The 18748-nt window shown below is 41.2% G+C and overlaps 1 protein-coding gene across 1 annotated transcript; it reads right to left on the bottom strand.

Annotated features, from left to right (window-relative positions):
• Nucleotides 1-4185: 4185 nt before the first annotated feature.
• SGCG (sarcoglycan gamma) lies at nucleotides 4186-17553 on the bottom strand. Its single transcript, XM_056858422.1, has 8 exons — nucleotides 17534-17553; nucleotides 12171-12365; nucleotides 11647-11748; nucleotides 10126-10213; nucleotides 9329-9454; nucleotides 8131-8206; nucleotides 5079-5202; nucleotides 4186-4377 (listed from the first exon to the last, which is right to left on the bottom strand). The coding sequence occupies exons 2-8, from the start codon at nucleotides 12363-12365 to the stop codon at nucleotides 4204-4206; spliced, it is 885 nt and encodes a 294-aa protein (XP_056714400.1). The 5' UTR covers nucleotides 17534-17553; the 3' UTR covers nucleotides 4186-4203.
• Between the last annotated feature and the right edge of the window lie 1195 nt (nucleotides 17554-18748).

Genomic DNA, 18748 nt, shown 5'->3' with positions numbered 1-18748 from the left:
TAGGGGGTTTTTTTTACAGCTGCTTTAGAGGGGCAAGATACTGTAGATATGCCTCTGTGTGATGGGGGGCAGAAGCGCCCCTCAAATGTGTAGAGAATATCACAGATATTGAATGTGGTAAGTGCATGTCTTGAGTTCGCTGTTGCTAGAAAGAGTTACATACTAAGTGTAATGGGAAAATGTGATTTACGTGTGCTGTTACTGTACTTCAGAGGCTATGCATTTTAATGCTGCTTGTAAATCCAGTGCATATGGTACCGAGGGCCAAATTAGATGTTTGACAGTAGACATGGGTTGGAAACCTGAGTTACCGCTGAACACCTGTGGAGTGACAGGTGGAGTACATGATTTGCAGCTGAGAAGCAGAAAAGGAGTATTTAAACTTTCTCCAGTCTGCCATTTTTGTCCCTTCCATTTAACTGCTTTCCCTGTGATGCAGCAAAATGTATGCTTGGGAGTTTAGCTAGAGAAAAGAGGCTGGGGAAAGAGAGCTGGTTGTGCAGATCGGCAAGCAGGGAAAGGGCTATGTATCCCCCCCCCCCAATCACCTGATCCACTGCAAATCATCCTCCCTTCACATTTAGGTGACATTCCAGAACTCCCACTGAACATCCAGTTCACTCCTGAGATGCATAACAGTTAACATTAATTTATATAGTCAATTAAAAAAAACTGAGCCTATTATAAGCAAAACTGTAGGATGCATATTTAAAGTTTTGCAGGGAGAATGAGCTATAAAAACTGGTTGTGTACACAAGACAGTACTAAAATCTGCAGGACTGAACTGCACTTTATATAACCAAAGCTTAAGATGATGGTTGGTTAAATCTGTTTGTGTGTGCGTGTGTGTGCGTACATATATATCTCCTCGCTTGTAGCTAATCAATTTTATGTTTCCAAATGGTGTCATTTCCCCCCCAGTGTACTAATGTAAGACGGGGTATATTGTCTTTAAAACGTTCAGAAATCTTTGGAAGCAGAGAACAGAACATCCTGGATTCATTTGTTTGCTATGAACAATCATTTCACTCAAAATATTATTTTCCCCTGGAGCTGATAATAAGTTTGCTGCAGCGTTACATCAAAAGCTAAGGGGCCTTTGACAAAGCACAGCGTTTTGATCCTCGGTGTTCTGTTACTTCACATGATTTGCTTTCCTTGTAGTCTACATTTTTGTGTAATGTCTACATTTGTGTAATGCCTACTAAACATTTTTGTTGCATGTGCGTTGCATAGAAACGTTCTTTATTTTGTGTAGGTTTTTGAAATTGCACACCAGGTCATCTTTTTTGGAAGCCTCCGTGCTTCAGTGTTGTTTTTGTTTATATATATTTATATATTTTTTCCATGAGCCGCTATTGGAAATCGTATAAATCGGTAAAGCATTTTTGGTATACAGTGGGATAATTTTTTATTATTATTATTACATATTAAACGGTGCTGCAATGTTTTTTATTTTGTCTCACACTGTGACACATGAAATGTCTGACATTTAGTTCGTATATTTTCTTTTATAAATTGTAATACTTTTTGATAAATGCCATGTAAATTATTCAATATTTGTAAAAAAAAAATCTTGAAAACAAGAAATAAATTTGCTGCATTTAGAATTATGTTCCATTATTACTTAATTGTCATAATGATTTATTTGGTTACTACACTGCAACTGTAATTTCATATAGTCTGTAAAACAAAAAAAGAAACAAAAGGAACATATAGAGATTGCAACCAAAATTATTACAGTAAAAAAGGAAACATGATTGAGAAAAGCTCTTCAGTTTAAATGTAAAGAATAAAGAGCGTTCAGTTGGGGGAAAAAACAGCTCAACAAATTCTAGGTGTTAAAATCTTTATTACCGTACTTAATAAAACCCATGTGGTTATTTCTGCTGTTAAGTGCCATAAATTAATTTTATAATAAACACAAAGATCTCTTCAGGCCAGTGAGTTGATTTTTAATTGAGGCCTCTTTCACCAGTGATTTTCAGTAGAAGCAGAAGAAAATGACCCCTGCTCAGTTCTTTGATTACTCAGTTAAATTGGCTGTTGAGTTACCCTCTCCTGCTTCCCCAGGCCAATGCTTTTTAAACATCTATATGGAACTGTTGAGAGATTTCCAATACTATGAGATGCAGTCAATCTGCTAATGACACTGAATTCTCTCTGATTTTCATCCAGTCTGAGGGCTATGGTAAATTCCTTGGAAAAGTTCCTGGGTGCACCTGTGTAGCCAGATGACAGTAAGCGTATTGAAACTGAATCCAGACAAGACAGATGTGTGGAATCTGTGGCTGTCACAAGAAAAAGCGTAATAGCTTCACTTGTTATATATGTGAATTGTGCGAGGTGAGGTATGCAAACCTTTTTTCTTGACCAGCTTTGTTGCTAGATTGACACATAGGCACATAGTCCTTTTGAACAGTTTAGGCTGGTACATCATCTGCAGCCTTTCAGATCAGTAGCATCCAGCCACTGTTGTTTTGCTCTAACCGTCTGATCTGATTACTGCAACATGGTCTGCACAGGGCTGTGGTCATTCAGATTACTGTTTCAGTTAGTTCAATGTCCATAATTCTGTGTTTAACTATTTGATATGCACTTGAGAAAGGGAGCATAAACACTGAGTCAATGGATAGGCCCATTGAAATTATTTTACCCATTATACCAGTGGACCATTTGGAGATGTTAGATTCAAACAGCACATGATGTAAAAAGCTCCTTGGATCAGATTGATAGTGTATCCGCAGCCAGTATTTGACTGACATAAGCCAGGCTCTTGTTTCTATCCTTACAAGGCCAGTTTCTAAGCAGAGGACTGCATATGGGGTGCAACATGGAAAGCCCACGATTTTCCGGACAAACTTGGATTGTACCCTTTCAGCATGAATATCAAAAGCATTAACCCATAATTTCAGTTAGTGCTAAAATACTGAGTTGTATTTGTTAACCAGGAGCCCCGTGGCGCAGAGTGGTAAGCTGCAGTACTGCAGTCCAAGCTCTGCTCACGACCTGAGTTCGATCCCAACGGAAGTCGGTTTCAGGTAGCCGGGTCAAGGTTGACTCAGCCTTCTTCCGAGGTCGGTAACATGAGTACCCAGCTTGCTGGGAGTAAAGGGGAGATGACTGGGGAAGGCACTGGCAAACTACCCTGTAAAACAAAGTCTGCCTAGTAAATGTTGGGATGTGGCGTAACCCCATGGGTCAGGAATGACCCGGTGCTTGCACAGGGGACCTTTACCTTTTATTTATTAACTAGGATGTGCTGCAGGGAATGCATTTCTATCTGCATCGGCTTTGGGGCTCAACTTTAGCAGTTGATGCTATTTTTAAAGTGCCAAAGAGCTTGAGCCCTGCATAATTCAAGAGTATCTCCTTTCTGAGCTCTTGCTTCGCGGTCCCTTCTTTTACTGATGTGATAAGAATACAAATAGTCTTTGTGTTCAGCTCCATGGAGAAGAATATCTGCTGTATCGACATAGAATGTATGTTCAACCCTCCCAACTGGAAGTGACGGCAAGGTACATTGTATTATGCTTGGCATTATACCCAGCTGGCTGAGAGCCAGGGGATTAAGGAGCTCCGTTATACTCTGTGGCGGAGAAGGGGCTAATCCTGTGGGTATTTCTGGAATTTTGAGGACAAGGAAAGGGCTCCACCATAAAGTGGCTGCAGAGGAAGGTGTCTTACCCCCGTTTAAAGCTGTCTATGCTAACAACTATCACCACACACACTGGCTGTAAATTCCACAATTTAATTATTTGTTAAGTGTCTGCCCTGTACCTACTGCCTATCAACTTCATTGGGTGCCCTTGAGTTCTGCTGTTATGGGAGAGAGGAAAAGACTTCGCTAAATCTCCATCATGTCCCCCCTTAGCTGTCTTAACTGTTCAACCTTTCATCCTAGGAAAGATGCTGCAACCCCTTTTCCTAGCTTTGTAATAATAGTGGCACACCAGCCATTTTGCTCAGCACAGAGGGCTGGTTCTCTGCCCTAGAGAACACTGCAAACTCTAGCTTCCAAGATCTGACCAGATAGGGCTAGCCTGTATTATCCAGGCCAGGGTCTCCTGTTTTCTTCCAGTGGTGAACTGTGCATTCAATAAATATAGTTTCGCTGATCCTTCTGCTACCAGTAATGATCTGCTTCTTAGTACTCAAAAATGTTGCAAAAATGGTCAGAAAGTGTGCAGTATATGTAGGTGTTTATTGACAGACACGACTATATTCTTGACAAGTAGAATCCACATCAGCCACTGACAAGTAAAGCTTTCCATCTGGGCAGACACAGATCTCATAGAGTTCTTGAGAGGTGCCAGATTCTCCATTTGTTCCCTCAGGCAACTGGAGCAGTCGCACAGTCTGAGCATCAAGCATAAGCTGCAGGGAAGAAAAGCATGCACACACAAAAATGGATTTGTTTACACAGCAGTAACTGTACTGCAACATTTTTTTTAAATTGCCAGGTATATGCCAGACGTATCCCTCTGAACCAATTTCAGCGTGCAACAGAAGGAATGCCAATCAAGCAAGACATTTTAGAGGAGTCTATATTAAAAGATTAAAAATTGAGACATGTAGAGCAGAGCCCATATGAATAGCCTCCTAAAAGTTTCCCTTGGTATCCTGCCACGCAAATTAAGGGAAGTTTCAATATCAGTTCGTAAATGAAAGTTCAAAAAATAATGAGCTACTACAAGAGGCCTTAAGTAGCCAGATCAATATATTTCAAAGTATTTAAAAAACCACCTTGGAAACAGTATCAGTATTCAAGGGAACTGGTAGCTTCGAACCCAGTGACATCCTTAGAGACCAATAAGATTTTCGGGGTATAACGTTTCAAGAGTCAAAGCTCCCTTCATCAGGTACTTGGTATATAAGCATCAGAGAAATTTCAAATCAAGTATATGCCCTTTGAACCAATTTCAGCTCTTTGGGACCAGTCCCAGACTACTATCAGAAATGTTATTTCATTTTTGTTAAAACTGTAAGATAAATGAATGATGGTAATATATGTACTCAATAGCAGGTTCAAAAAATATCACTTTAAATACGAATAATAAAGGGTTTTTAACTCTCACCATGCCGTCACTACTATGAAGCTTGATATCCAAATTAGAAAGACCCTCAATGTTCCCAGTTTGTGTTTTAATATGGATCCCTCGTGGAGCGTCCATGGTGAGAGACCGAGTTGGAGATTCTAGTCTGAAAGTAGTTAGAAAAAGTAACACCTCAGTAAAAGGAGATGAACACCTTAGCAAAACAGGTTCTTACTTGATTAATTTCTGTTCTTGAAGATAGGAGATCAATCTCTGAGTGGATGATGTCCCACTTGGGAACGAAAGGCATGGTTATAGCCATTTCCTAGGAGGTGGGACCTCCAGAAAAGCCAGTAGGGAAAAATGACATCAACTCTACCCAACAGAAACTGTCTCTGTTCCCTATATACTGAAGTTTAGAGGCAAAGGGGCCTAACCTGATTACTCTGAAAAATGCACTGCAATAACCCACTAATACCAAGAACTGTGACTGGTGGGGAAAAGCTCTTTGTATTCATACAACTTTTAGAGGTAGGCACCTCTTCAAGTAAGGATTTTCTCCCCGTGTGAATAAGGGGGTCAGTTTTGCATGGGATGGATTGGGATTCATGCTTCTATGAAGTCTAAAGAGGCAAGTAACACTCGCTGGAAATAATTTCAGAATTGGGGCTAACATTTTGAAGTGCTTCTTCATCAAGAATGTATTGACCCTTTTGAAGACAAAGGTTATTGTGGTCCCCTGACTTGAGACAGTAAAAAAAACCCAGAAAACACTTCTCAAAACATTTCCCTGGTGCTGTCATGTATAATTCCTGTAGGTATAATATTGCCTTGGATATATGAAGATATTTCTTTGGGTTGCTCAAGAGATGAGATAAAAGAAAACCACATGAAATTCAAGAGGCGTCCGTTCTTGATTGCATGCAACACCTATTTGGCTGATGTTGACATCCCCCAGAGGTTTGTGAAAGTCCGCGCTTACTGGGATCATGGGGTCCAGCAGTTACTGAAAACCATGATCAGTTTTAAGAAAGCGGGCTTCTTCCCAAAATGATTTCCAAAGCTTGACTTGGAGATTTTGTGTGCCACCTTCATTTCTAGTTTCTCTTGTTGTAAAGGGGTTGTGTCTCAGTGTTAGAACGTCTGCTTGGCATGGAAAAGGACCCAGGTTCAATCCCCGGCATCTTCAGTTGAAAGGATCAGGTGTTAGATTATGTGAAAGACCTCTGCCTGAGACCCCAAAGAGCTGCTGCCAGTCTGAGTAGGCAATACTGATCTTGATGGACAAATGGTTTGATTCAGAATATGGCAGCCTCATGGAACGAATGCTGCTGCACTCGTCTTGTTAGTGGCTTCCTAGAGGCACCTGGTTGGCCACCGTGTGAACAGACTGCTGGACTTGATGGGCCTTGGTCTGATCCAGCAGGGCCTTTCTTATGTTCTTATGAAAGGACTGAGTGTGTTTCCCCACCCCTCCATGGAGACAGGATGCTATACTCTCAGAGAATGACTTCCTATTATCTTTTGGAGAATATGTGGTGTTTTGAACTGCACTGACTCCCAAGTAAGTATCTGGAATTATAGCCTGACAGCAGATTCCTAAACAGGGCAATGATGTCTCCTTGTTCAGCAGCTTGAGTTTTTAAAACTTTGTTAGGGGAGGGAGAATTACCAGTTTCAGATAACTTTCCTTAGATATTATTATCTAAATGATCTTATGGTCTAAATGTATCCGAAAAAGAGAGAAGGAACCCTAGCAATACTGCTAATTCTGTTCAAAATAATCTCTCAAATAAATTATTACTTGACCAAGCCTTACAGATCAAGTGTTTGCTGCAAGAAAAAAAAAAAACTTTGAACATCCATAGTGCCACAAGATGGCAGACAAGGACTACAGATCTTTCAATCCGTCTGCAAGGTAGGCCTAATACACTTTCTAAGTGCAACAGAAAGTGAACTTTTGTGTTTTAAATTCCACTGATTTCAGCGAAGAGTTAAGAACATGCTTACATTTTAACAAGAATTTTCTAACAGAGCGGTTCCTCAGTGGAACAGGCTTCCTCAGGAGGTGGTGAGCTCTCCTTCCCTGGAGGTTTTTAAGCAGAGGCTAGATGGCCATCTGTCAGCAATGCCGATTCTATGACCTTAGGCAGATCATGAGATGGAGGGCATCTTGGCCATCTTCTGGGCATGGAGTAGGGGTCGCTGGGAGTGTGGGGCGGGGGAGGTAGTTGTGAATTTCCTGCATTGTGCAGGGGGTTGGACTGGATGACCCTGGTTGTCCCTTCCAACTCTATAATTCTATGATTCTACTAGCCAGGACTGATCCTGCTTAGCTTCTGAAATCTGATGAGATCAGGCTAGTCTGGGCCATCCAGGTCAGGGTGCAGGAGAGATACACTATTGCTATTTTCAGCAGCAAATCCATGTTTTGTTGTCATATCCAGTAGCAGCAAATAAATTAATTCTAGTATATTAAAACAATCCTATATCTTTTCATATGTTTGCACAGATATTCAGACTTTCCCTTGACCACCCTGAATTGATAATAAGATTCCAAAGAATTAATTAGCCAATACAACTTGATGATTTTAAAAGGCTAGCTAGTTCTTGTGCCTAATATTAAACATAGGAAGCAAGATGAAATATTAGGAACCCTCTTGGAACACAGCAATGCCTTTGCGTTGTCCTCAGGTTTCTCATTGACCAATCTCATTATAATAATCTGATTAAATTGATGCAGAAGCCTTGAGTTGAATGCAATTGAGAATATTTCAAATTAATTTTCCACCATGACGTATGTATTTACTTCTGTTTATTTCCTTCATTTGTACCCTGCTTTTCTCCCCAACGGAGACCCAAAGAGGCTTATATTTTCCCCCTCTCCTTTATTTTATCACAACCATCCTGTCAGGTAGGCTAGACTGAGTGTGTCCGATGAGTTCATTGCAGAGGTCAGCTTTAAAATGGAGACTTCCTATCTCTCAGCCACTATGTGTCACCTGGTTATACAAAAAAGACTTGGCTAACACAGCCCATGGATGACTGGATGTGTTTGCTATATAACAAAGTTATTTTTGACACATACTCTTACCTAAGCTCTTTGTTAAAATCTTCTGCTCTGATAAGTGGCGTTTCCACAGAATGTTCACAAAGAGCCCCTTCTGGGCCTGAAACGTAGGAATAAAGCATTACAGGAAACATACAGAATCAGCCACGAGGTATAAAAGAGAGCAGATTGTCTACCCTTTCTCTCCAATATCCAACTGTTCTAGTCATAGAAAGGGAGAGTAACAGATTCTGTCTCAGGGCTTGGATCCAACAAAGCATTTCCATGGACAGAACAATTTCCACCAGTGGAGCTCAATGTTCCTTTTTCTGGTCTGCATCATAAAGTGCCCCCGAAATGCTGATCCAGGGGAAGTTGCAGGTGGAAGTTGTTCCATTTGCAAAAATGCTCCACAAGATCTAAGCCACAGTCAAAAATGTTTAAAGAACACCTTCAGAGTCATGAACTTCTCTGCAATATGTTAATAAATATATGTCCATTCATTCTCAGGATGCATGCTGTACTATAGAACCCTGAAAATTTGCTTCATATGGTATTAGCATCTTACCTTTAAGATACTTCCATCAAGAATTAACATGAAAATCATGCAGAGACTGTAAATGTATCATAAGCCTATGCATGGGTTTCCTGCTACATGTACACTTGATATATAATGTTGGGAAGTTTCTGCCAGTAATGGCTTTCCAGTCCTTGTAAATACGATGAAAAATCCACATTTAGGAGTGTCACATATTAGAATAATATCAGAACTCATGTTAATTTGAATGTGGTGGGTTACCAGAAGCTCTCCTCCTGAAGTTCTTAGGATGGGACACATTAATAGCTATAACAATGCAAAGACCTAAAGCATAGGGAAATGTGCTGGTGTAGATTAACTTTGCCGTGCTAAATATCATTCCTATGGATGCCAGCTAGCTTACTGAAGTTTAATCAAATAACAGTCATGCTGCCATTATCAACTAATTAATCACATTAAAACAAGTACTTCCATACATCAACATAGATGTAATTTTAAGGACATTTAATGACTAACTGTATCACAATAAAAGAGGAAACAGCACATATATCTGAAAATATGTTGAATTTATGATTACTGTATGCATTATATAATCAATACTGATTGTCTGTTGCCTGCAGGAGCAATTTTAGTTTATTTTCAAACAGAAGTCTTTACTACTTTGTAAAAAATATTTTGTGCTGTTACTTAGACTGGCGTGCAAACCTGTAACTCGAAGTTTCTCTGTACCAATGGCAACTTCACTTTCATTCACTGTAAAAAGAGCCTTTCCATCCAAATTCATGGAGTTGATATGAAATTCCTGACCATGGACTTCTACCATGTTAGGATCTAAAAAGCATATCAAAAACAATAACGGAATACTTATCATTTACAGCTTATTCATCTATAAATATACACTGTCAATAAGATAATATTATTCTAAATTTAGATGCACATTTGCTCATGGTCTGAACGTCTTGATTTAATTAGCAGGAAAAGTAGTATTTGTCCTACCAACTGGCAAAGAAAAATAATTTGGGAATGATCTGTATCCTGTACCCAAAAATGCACATGTGCAGCTGAACTTTGCATATGAAAAGGGAGGGAAGGATGCTGTCCCTTAGTTCTATGGCAATATTTCAGATTTCTTTTGTTTAACCAAATAACCTTTTTAATAGTTATATAATGTATATATATTTCAGAGCCTATGTATTACACGTAACATACAAATGGTTGTCTATATTGGACATTGGTGCTAACTCTAAGAATTAAACTGCTTGGGAAAGACTGAAAGGCTAAAGTCACAAGGATAAAAGTAAAAAACTCCGCGTTTGATTTTTCCCTTAGTAAAGGCAGAAATACCAAGTGCTTTGCTGCCAAACTGTATGGGTCTAATCTGACTATCCAAGATATTTGTAGGGCGTCATCAGCACTAGATAGGCTGGCACACAACTACTAGTGTAATTGTACATACTCAAAAGCTTTCAAATGCAAATTGAAGAAACACAGATTACACCTACCTACACTTAATCTGCCTGTGACATTCCCATCAGAATTGCGCGCATTTAGAGTAATGTTATGAGTAGACTGTAAAAGCAGTGACGAGTCCTGGAGAATTAAGAAGAGGTGGAAAAATTAGATGCCATTTATATAACCTATAGTAGGGTTGGGCTGTGTAGCTGAGCTTCTTAGCTGCGCACTCCGGAATTCCTTACCATGTATGGCGTGCTTTCCCATTACCCCTTCCCATCTCTGTTCTTTTGTCTTTCTGCAGCGCTTCACTGTCGACATTTTCATCCACGTACACCTCCACTCCTTAACCGTGTCCATTTTGTTTGTTTTAACTTGAACTATCAGCTCCTTCATTGCCAACAGAGCCCACTACAAGGTCTATCACAGGATCATGCTTGCCTCTGGCCCTGGTCTCTGAATACCTCATCCCACCTCACAGGAGATCAGGGGGATTGAAACTGAGCTAATTTACCAACAGGGGCAATTAATTCTTGTTAGAATGAAGGAAGGGGAAAGTAGTGGGAAGGAAATTCCACATGAGTAGCCACCATGCTAGTGTGCTGCAGCAAAAACAGAACAAAACAAACAGAAAATCTTGTGGCATTGTAAAGACAAACAAATATATTGTGGCTTTTGTGAGCCCACTTCATCAGATGTATGAAGGAGACCACGCACATACACTACAAGTTCTGGGCAGCTGAAAAAAATCAAGAGACATAGGATCCATTGTATGCACCAGTCCAGTTCTAGATAAAATACATTGTTGAGTTAGCCTATATAACGTTATCAGAGAAATCTTTTCTCAATCAGAAAGATTCATTCTCCATTGGAGGAAGTCTTTCTTTGTTGAAAGAAGACAAAGGGGGTTAAGCGCACTTGTATTCCCAGCGATGTATTAAAAGAGTTTGAAAATGTTATAAAAAATACTGTTCGCACTTTCTATGTATTCCCACCGATGTATTAAGAGTTTGAAAACATTATAAAAAATACTGTTCGCACTTTGTTTGGCCCCTTTAGCTGTGAAGACGTCTTCCAATCATTTATAAGCCGTGGTATCCAAAAACCCTTTTAAAGCGATGTTTTTTACAACATTTTCAAACTCTTAATACATCGCTTGGAATACAAAGTGCGGTAACCCCCTTAGTGGAAGAATGTTAGTGAATTCAATTTAGCATAAGGGAGTGATAGGGTTGGATCCAGACTAAATTTACCAATTCCCTCTTCTCGCTGCAGATCCCCCTCATGTCATTCTTATCCCCCCAGAAGCACCGTTTTGTGGAGATCAGTGGGCTGCAGTAGGAGGGGGGAATCAGGAAAGTTACATTCTGCTACTGGAAAATTTATTCTGGATCCACTCCATAGTACCCTATCCAAAATCTGGCACATTATCATTTTTGACATGTAAACAGCATTCCTTTTTAGATTACCCTTGGGTTTTCCTGATTTACAGTCTAATCCTTCAGAAGTAAGTACCACTGAATTCAGTGGGGCACATTTCTATGTGTACACAATATTGCAGTCTACCTTACCTTTCTAGAGTGAACTTCTTTGGCATATAAAGGATATAAAAATTCGGACTCTCCCTCTAGACGAATGCCTTCACTTTCAACATGCAGATATCCCATTCCAATCTGGGTAATAATAATAATAAACAATCACATCCTTTATCTGCACTGTATTTCTTACTCAAATCATTACAAAATTCTTGGATGACCAAAACTGTCATCTTGTGACGGGCTTCCAAAGAAAACATCCCAGTATGATCTGGCAAGGGATCATTATGTTTTTACTCAGGTCGTTTTTGGTTATATCACACTATCCGCAAATGGTACATTTCATTTGACATTTGGTGAGATGTTCAGGAACTTACATGGATATTTCCGAAAAGTGTTTAGATCGTGACTGTTTAAATTGTTTTTTATGTCTTTCATGACTGACTATAAGGTGCTTGGAATGCAAGTAGAGCAACATGTGCACTTTAAAGGAATAAATTAGATTGACTGCTAAATAAGCATGATGGAAATGAACATGATTAAGAGAAAAATACACTTACTGAAGAAAACCACATCACTTTAACAATCCAAATCATCAGAGCAAAATTCACCACTAGGATGATGATCAGGAGGAGGGCAAACAGATAAAGGCAACGCTTTCTCCAGCCATAAATGCCAACATTGTAGACATATTGACTTTCTGGTCTCTCTAGGTTAGTACCTGGCGTTGTCGTTATATACTGTTCCCGTACCATCTACAGGTGAAGAAATGAAAATAGATATTCATGAAATTATGGATTTGATCCAAAGTCCTTCTTTAACACATCTGCTCACTCAAGGGAGGGGAGTTTTCCTTCAGTCTCCCCTTTGCAGTGCAGACTCCCACAATGCAAAGCCACAATGTCCTAAAGGGTCCACCGACTTCCAGTAGGAATTTTTTGAGAACACTGGGTCAGTAGTGGGAAGGGATAGACTGAAAAGCTCTATAAGATTCATCTTGTGCATATAGTTCCACTCAGTTCTTACACGAGAACTCTGACGTGTTATACCTGCCATGAATTAACAGATGGATGGACAGACGCACACAACCTTTTACAATTATACGTGCAGCAAATGATATAAGTAACATCATGGGTTGGATTAAGAAAATGGTGAGCCACTCATGTAAGAAGAAGAGTTGGTTTTTATATGCTGACTTTTTCTACCCCTTAAGAAAGAATCAAACGGCTTATAATCACTTCCCCTTCCCCTCCCCACAACAGACACCCTGAGAGGTAGGTGGAGCTGAGAGAGTGTGACTAGCCCAAGGTCACCCAGCTGGCTTCGTGTGTAGGTGTGGGGAAACAAATCCAGTTCACCAGATTAGCCTCGGCCGCTCATGTGGAGGAGTGGGGAATCTAACTCGGTTCTCCAGAGCATACTCCACCGCTCCAAACCACTGCTCTTAACCACTACACCATGCTGGCTAGCTGATAGTTCCTCTATCCCTCTAACTGAGGCAGCCCCTAAGCCACTCAAAAAGCTGCTCCTCAGGGTTAGGGGGACCCACACAGGAATAACATGAGATGCTGTATGAGGAGAGCAGCAGTTGGGGTGGGACTGCCGTGGAAATCACAGTCTGATAATGCCCTCTTTAAGACCATTTTTGGACCCAATCCAACGGCTTTGGTCCCCCAGAGGGTAGAAAGATTTATGCTAGTGAAGTGCAACTTTCTTGACTCCCCCTCCCACTGCAGACTGAAATCCCCCCCCCCCCAGTCCTATCCTCTAAGGAACAATATTTGGAGAGGCATTTCAGGCTGCTGCAGGAGGAGGGAAGTGAGAATGCTGCACTCCACTTGTGGAGTGGCTGTGGATGAACTCTGGGGGATCTAAGTCAATGAGTTGTTTGGTAAGTGAAAGTTTGCAATGTTAATTGGTAATTATCAAGCGATTTAGCTTACTCTTAAATCTGAATGTGGAACAACACACAATTAAAAGTAGATTTCTAGCTGCTAGGAAGTGGGTAGACTTGACAACACGTTTCTTTAATGACCAGCTAAGAAAATAGCCAGGCAACATAGCTGGTTAATAATAGTAGCAGCAGCTGTTAAACGGTTTGAATTAATAACAGTAGACCATCCCTTTACCATTTAAAATCTGTTCTGCTAAGCTATCAGCAGTAGAGTACGAGAAAATAGGCTCTGAAAGTAAACGTTCAAAGGCTTGAAAACAAATACAGAAATAATTCTGCTTGGTGCTAATAAGGAAAAGATACTATAAGGCATTTTATATTTGTACATTAAAAGAACCCTCCCTTTCATTATCTATATGCTCCTTCATACGTCACTTGTTACAAGTATCTGGAAGAGTCAGAAAGAAGAAAAAGAAGAGTTGGTTTTTATATGCCAGCTTTCTCTCCCACTTAAGGAAGAATCAAATTGGCTTACAATCACCTTCCCTTCCTCTCCCCACAACAGACACCCTGTGAGGTAGGTGAGGCTGAGAGAGCTCAAAGAGAGCTGTGACTAGCCCAAGGTCACCCAGCTGGCTTCGTGTGGAGGAGGGGGAAACCAATCCAGTCCACCAGATTAGCCTCCACCGCTCATGTGGAGGAGTGGGGGAATCAAACCCGGTTCTCCAGATCAGAGTCCACCGCTCTTAACCACCACACCACGCTGAATGGGATGTTGCCCCATTCCCCCTCCTCACTGCAACCCACCAACCCGTATTACTCCACACATGTTCTGAGACCCTAGGAATCCGCTCTCTCAGGATTGGAAGGGACTACTGGGGGGTGGGGGGGTATGGAAAGCAGGGAAGATCCACAACGGTCAACTCCTTCCACAGCTGGATTGCTGGATCCAAATACTGAAACAAAGGGTATCGACATCATCGTCTGAAGCATCTCTCACACTTCCCCACTTAAAAACACACACACACAACCTGCTGAAGAGTTGTGTTCCCTAAGGAAAGCCTTCAGTTCCAAGCAATGCTATCCACATATTCTGAGGGCAGATACAAAGAAGCCTCGTTAAACTAATTGCTTCCTGGATGCGATGAAAGGAAAATTGAGAATTACAGTCCTACACCTCCCTTGGTAATAGGGATCCCAGAAAGAGATTTCTTTCAGGCATACTCAGCAGAACCACCAGGTGGATGGGTTTTTGAGATCTGTTACTATCAGTTTTGGATGAAAAATGTGACCTGCAAGGCAGCACGTTTTGTTGGGGCAGATGGGACAATCAGGACTAAGAATGCGTAACCTCCTGCTGCTGTTTAGAAAGTCGATCACCTAATTTAAGGTGGGTAGCGGTGTTGGTCTGAAGTAGGAGAGCAAGATTCGAGTCCAGTAGGACCTTCAAGCCCAACAGGCTCTCCAGGGTATAATCTTTTGGGAGTCTAAGCTCCTTTCATCAGATACCAATTTACATGCCCTCTAACACAGTATGTATATCTGAAGAAGTGAGCTGTGGCTCACGAAAGCTCATACCCTACCAGAAAATATTTTTGTTAGTCTTTAAGGTGCTACTGGACTCTTGCCCTTTTTGACTACAGTATGTATATGTTTAGAGTTTCTGTCATAATAATTCTGTTTGGCCCATGTAATGGTTACAATTAGCCGCAGAACTTTTTTTATATATACTTGTGAGGAACATTTCTTTGCCATGACCTACTGACTTAAGCAAATACACTGAGATAACTGAACAAATGTTGGGCAACCTTCCTGATTTCATATCCAACACATGCCAATTAATTATTATTAATTAAAGTGTTGCAGCATGGTGCAGTGGTTTGGAGCGGTGGACTCTGATCTGGAGAACCGGGTTTGATTCCCAGCTCCTCCACGAGCGGCGGAGGCTAATCTGGTGAACTGGATTTGTTTCCCCACTCCTACACACGAAGCCAGCTGGGTGACCTTGGACTAGTCACAGCCCTGATAGAGCTCTCTCAGCCCCACCTACCTCACAGGGTGCCTATTGTGGGGAGGGGAAGGGAAGGTGATTGTAAGCCGGTTTGATTCTTCCTTAAGCGGTGGAGAAAGTCGGAATATAAAAACCAGCTCTTCTTCTTTGTCTCAGAGGGTGTCACCATTATGATCATTTGCTAAGAGAAAATTCCACAAACCCAACTACTCTTCCTTGCAATGACCTATCGCCCAGTAGTTTGAAAACAAGAATTAATCCCCCCCCCCAAATGGGGACTATAGCCTGCCTGCTACAGCTGCCACTGTGGTTTGCTAAACAAAAGAAACTGCCATCCAGTTGCTCTTCAGTTACCAGCAGCGTCCTTCCCTTCAGAATATCTTCTCTCATCCGAGCAGCGTATCCAGAGTTCTGCCTGACCCGAGAAACTATGGGCAGAGATACAAGCGTCCAGCAAATTTAAAGGAGTCTGAAACTAGGTTAATCAACCGAGTTTAGGAGTGTGCTTTATGCACTGCTTTTATTAATTTATACCTCACTTTTCTTGACAAAGGGAATCCAAAGTGTCTTACAACATTCTTCTTTCCTCCATTTTATCCTCAGAAATGTGGGTTTCTAGTCGGGATTCTTCCTTCTGTTTGGCTGCTGATCATCCTGTTGCTGGCCAAACCGTAAGCATCGCTTTCTTGCCAGCACCCCCTTTACTGGGATCTGAACCCATGGCTCCTGTTTGCCACATGGGTGCCTTTCTCCTGTGAGCTTTGGGAGAGTTTAACAGGAATGCCTTCTGTGAATCTGCGGTTGTGTGTTTCCTTGCTTTTGCTCTAGTGCCTGTATCTTCCTTGCCTGGCTCTCCCCGTTTGACCTCAACCCTTGTGAGGGAAGGGTAGGGGGGGGGGGCTATCAGATTGTCTTTGGCAAGTGACCTGCAGAGGCATGGGGGTAGTGTGGCCATAGAGGACTTGTTTCCTTCCCTACGTGTGCAGTTGGCAAAAGGAAACATGGGTGCAGGAGAGGACTTGAACCTGCATCTGCAGAGCTCTCTGGTGTGTCTTCACTCTAGGGCTCTTCCTGATCACAGTCCTTCTCCATTTATTGGGAGGGGGGGTGTTCAGCTGTGTCCCTTCCCTTGTGTTCTGCATGCGGTAGTGGGTGGGAGCATGGCCTCATCAGTGTGTGCTGGCTGGTTGCTTCAACCTCTGCCTGTCATGAGGACGTTGCCGGCAAGCCACACATGGTCACTGGTATGTTACAGCTGGTTGAAATTAATGACCTCATGACGCTGTTTTGGGTGGGGGGGAGGCAGGAGCCCCTTCTCCTCCCTGCACCATGGTGGTCGTGACCACAACTGGGCCCCACAGAAAAGTTTTTAAAAGTTCCCTAGAGGGAATTCACCGCTTCAAAATGGGGGGGGGGTATCCTCAAGGATGCCTTATTTTCTAGTGTGAAACTCAAATGTGGCTAATATAATATAATAATAGGTACATATGTATATGTACGCTGACATATATCATCTATATTTGGATTCAACGAAAATATAACTGAAAAGACAGGAGGATTCTTATACACATATGTACCTATATGACAAAGGCAAGTGAAAATCTTAGTGAACAGCTATATTATTTTTCTTAAAGTTTCTATACAGTCATAACCATGGGGGGGAATCAAGCAAGCAGACAGTTCATATTATGTAAATCAGACTACCTCAAAGAGAATAAAGTGTACAACATTTTAAAAATATTAATATTACTAATTTTTAATACTACCCAGAACTGCATAATGCAATGGAACCGTTATAACTTGATTAGCTAAACCGTTAACCATGAGTAAATAATAATTAAAAAAATATCTAAATTCTACATCTGGAGCTTGAAGATAACAAAAGCCCCACAGCAGATAAAAGTACAGAACTGAACACAGCGTCACAAGTTAGTTCCAAAAAGGCTTTTAGTGTATTATATTAACTACACTCCAATTCATAATATTTTATCTTATCCAATCTTATCTAAAAGACTTACCTTAGATGATTAAAAACATGCAAATTGCTGAACTGGCTCTGTCTTACAGAATGACTTTCTCCACTTGTATCTAGCGTGGGAGATATTTTAGGCGTGGCTGAGCTTGTTTACATGGTTGGCAACATCTGACATTCCTCTGTCTTTCATTGGCAACACAGATGAGGCTAATTTTAATCTGTGACACACCGGGTAGTGCTAGATCAGTGCTTTATAGGGTGAAAGGCTGAGCATAATTCTTAACTTCAGGGGAATGTACATTCATTCCTTTGAATGTTTGGTCACCAAAGCCCAGTGCAGGGCACAAAACGCTTCGGAAAACAAAATATAATGTAAACAGATTGCGATAATGCATACGTGCCACTTACGGTACTTTACACTCACCTCTCACTGTCGATGCACATAGATAAAAAAAACAGGACAGTAGTTTTAAATTCACTTTTATCAGGTTTCTGAATCGTTTGATGGCTGTGTAGGAAGGCTGATTGTAATCTTCCTGAGTTTTACAATACATGCTTGATTTCATCGGCAATGATTAGCAACAACTACACAACTTCCCCACACATGACTATCTTCAAGGGAGGACTATTTCAGAGCTGGGGACTGGGCCGCTGACAGCAGGGCTACGCATCATATTCAATGTGTGGCTGGTACCAAAAAAGAATCCCCATGTGGATGTAGCGGTTAAGAATGCTGGATGAGAATCTGGAAGACCCAGGTTCAAATCCCCCCTCATGCCATGGAAGTTTGCTGGGTGACTTTGGGCCAGTCACACTTTCATCTGAACCTACCTCACAGGGTCGTTGGGAGGAAAAAATGGAGGAGAGATGACTGTAAGCTGCTTTGGGTCCCCACTGGAGAGAAAGGCAGGGTGTAAATGTATTAAATAAATTCCCCTGTCCCGTGTAGGTTTCATCCGGTGATTGCTGGCATGGAGTTGAGGCAATAATATCAGACTTGACTCTAGGAGATCCGGATTTAAATCCCCACTCTCCCATGAACTGAGCCTGGGAAAACTTAGTCCAGTCACTATCTCTCAGCCTAACCTACCTCACATGATTGTTGTGATAATAAAATGGTGGGGAAAGCCATGTATGCTGTCCTAAACTCCTGGAGGAAAGGCAGGATAAAATCTAATGAAACAAGTAATAAATTATCCTGTGTTATATAAGATATCACCACATTGTAATAAATTATCCTGTATTATATATCACCACC

The sequence above is a fragment of the Euleptes europaea genome, chromosome 12 (assembly GCF_029931775.1).
Source record: "Euleptes europaea isolate rEulEur1 chromosome 12, rEulEur1.hap1, whole genome shotgun sequence".
NCBI classification, from domain to species: domain Eukaryota; kingdom Metazoa; phylum Chordata; class Lepidosauria; order Squamata; family Sphaerodactylidae; genus Euleptes; species Euleptes europaea.
Note: the sequence above shows the minus strand (reverse complement) of the source record. Positions and strands in the feature narration are given on the sequence as shown.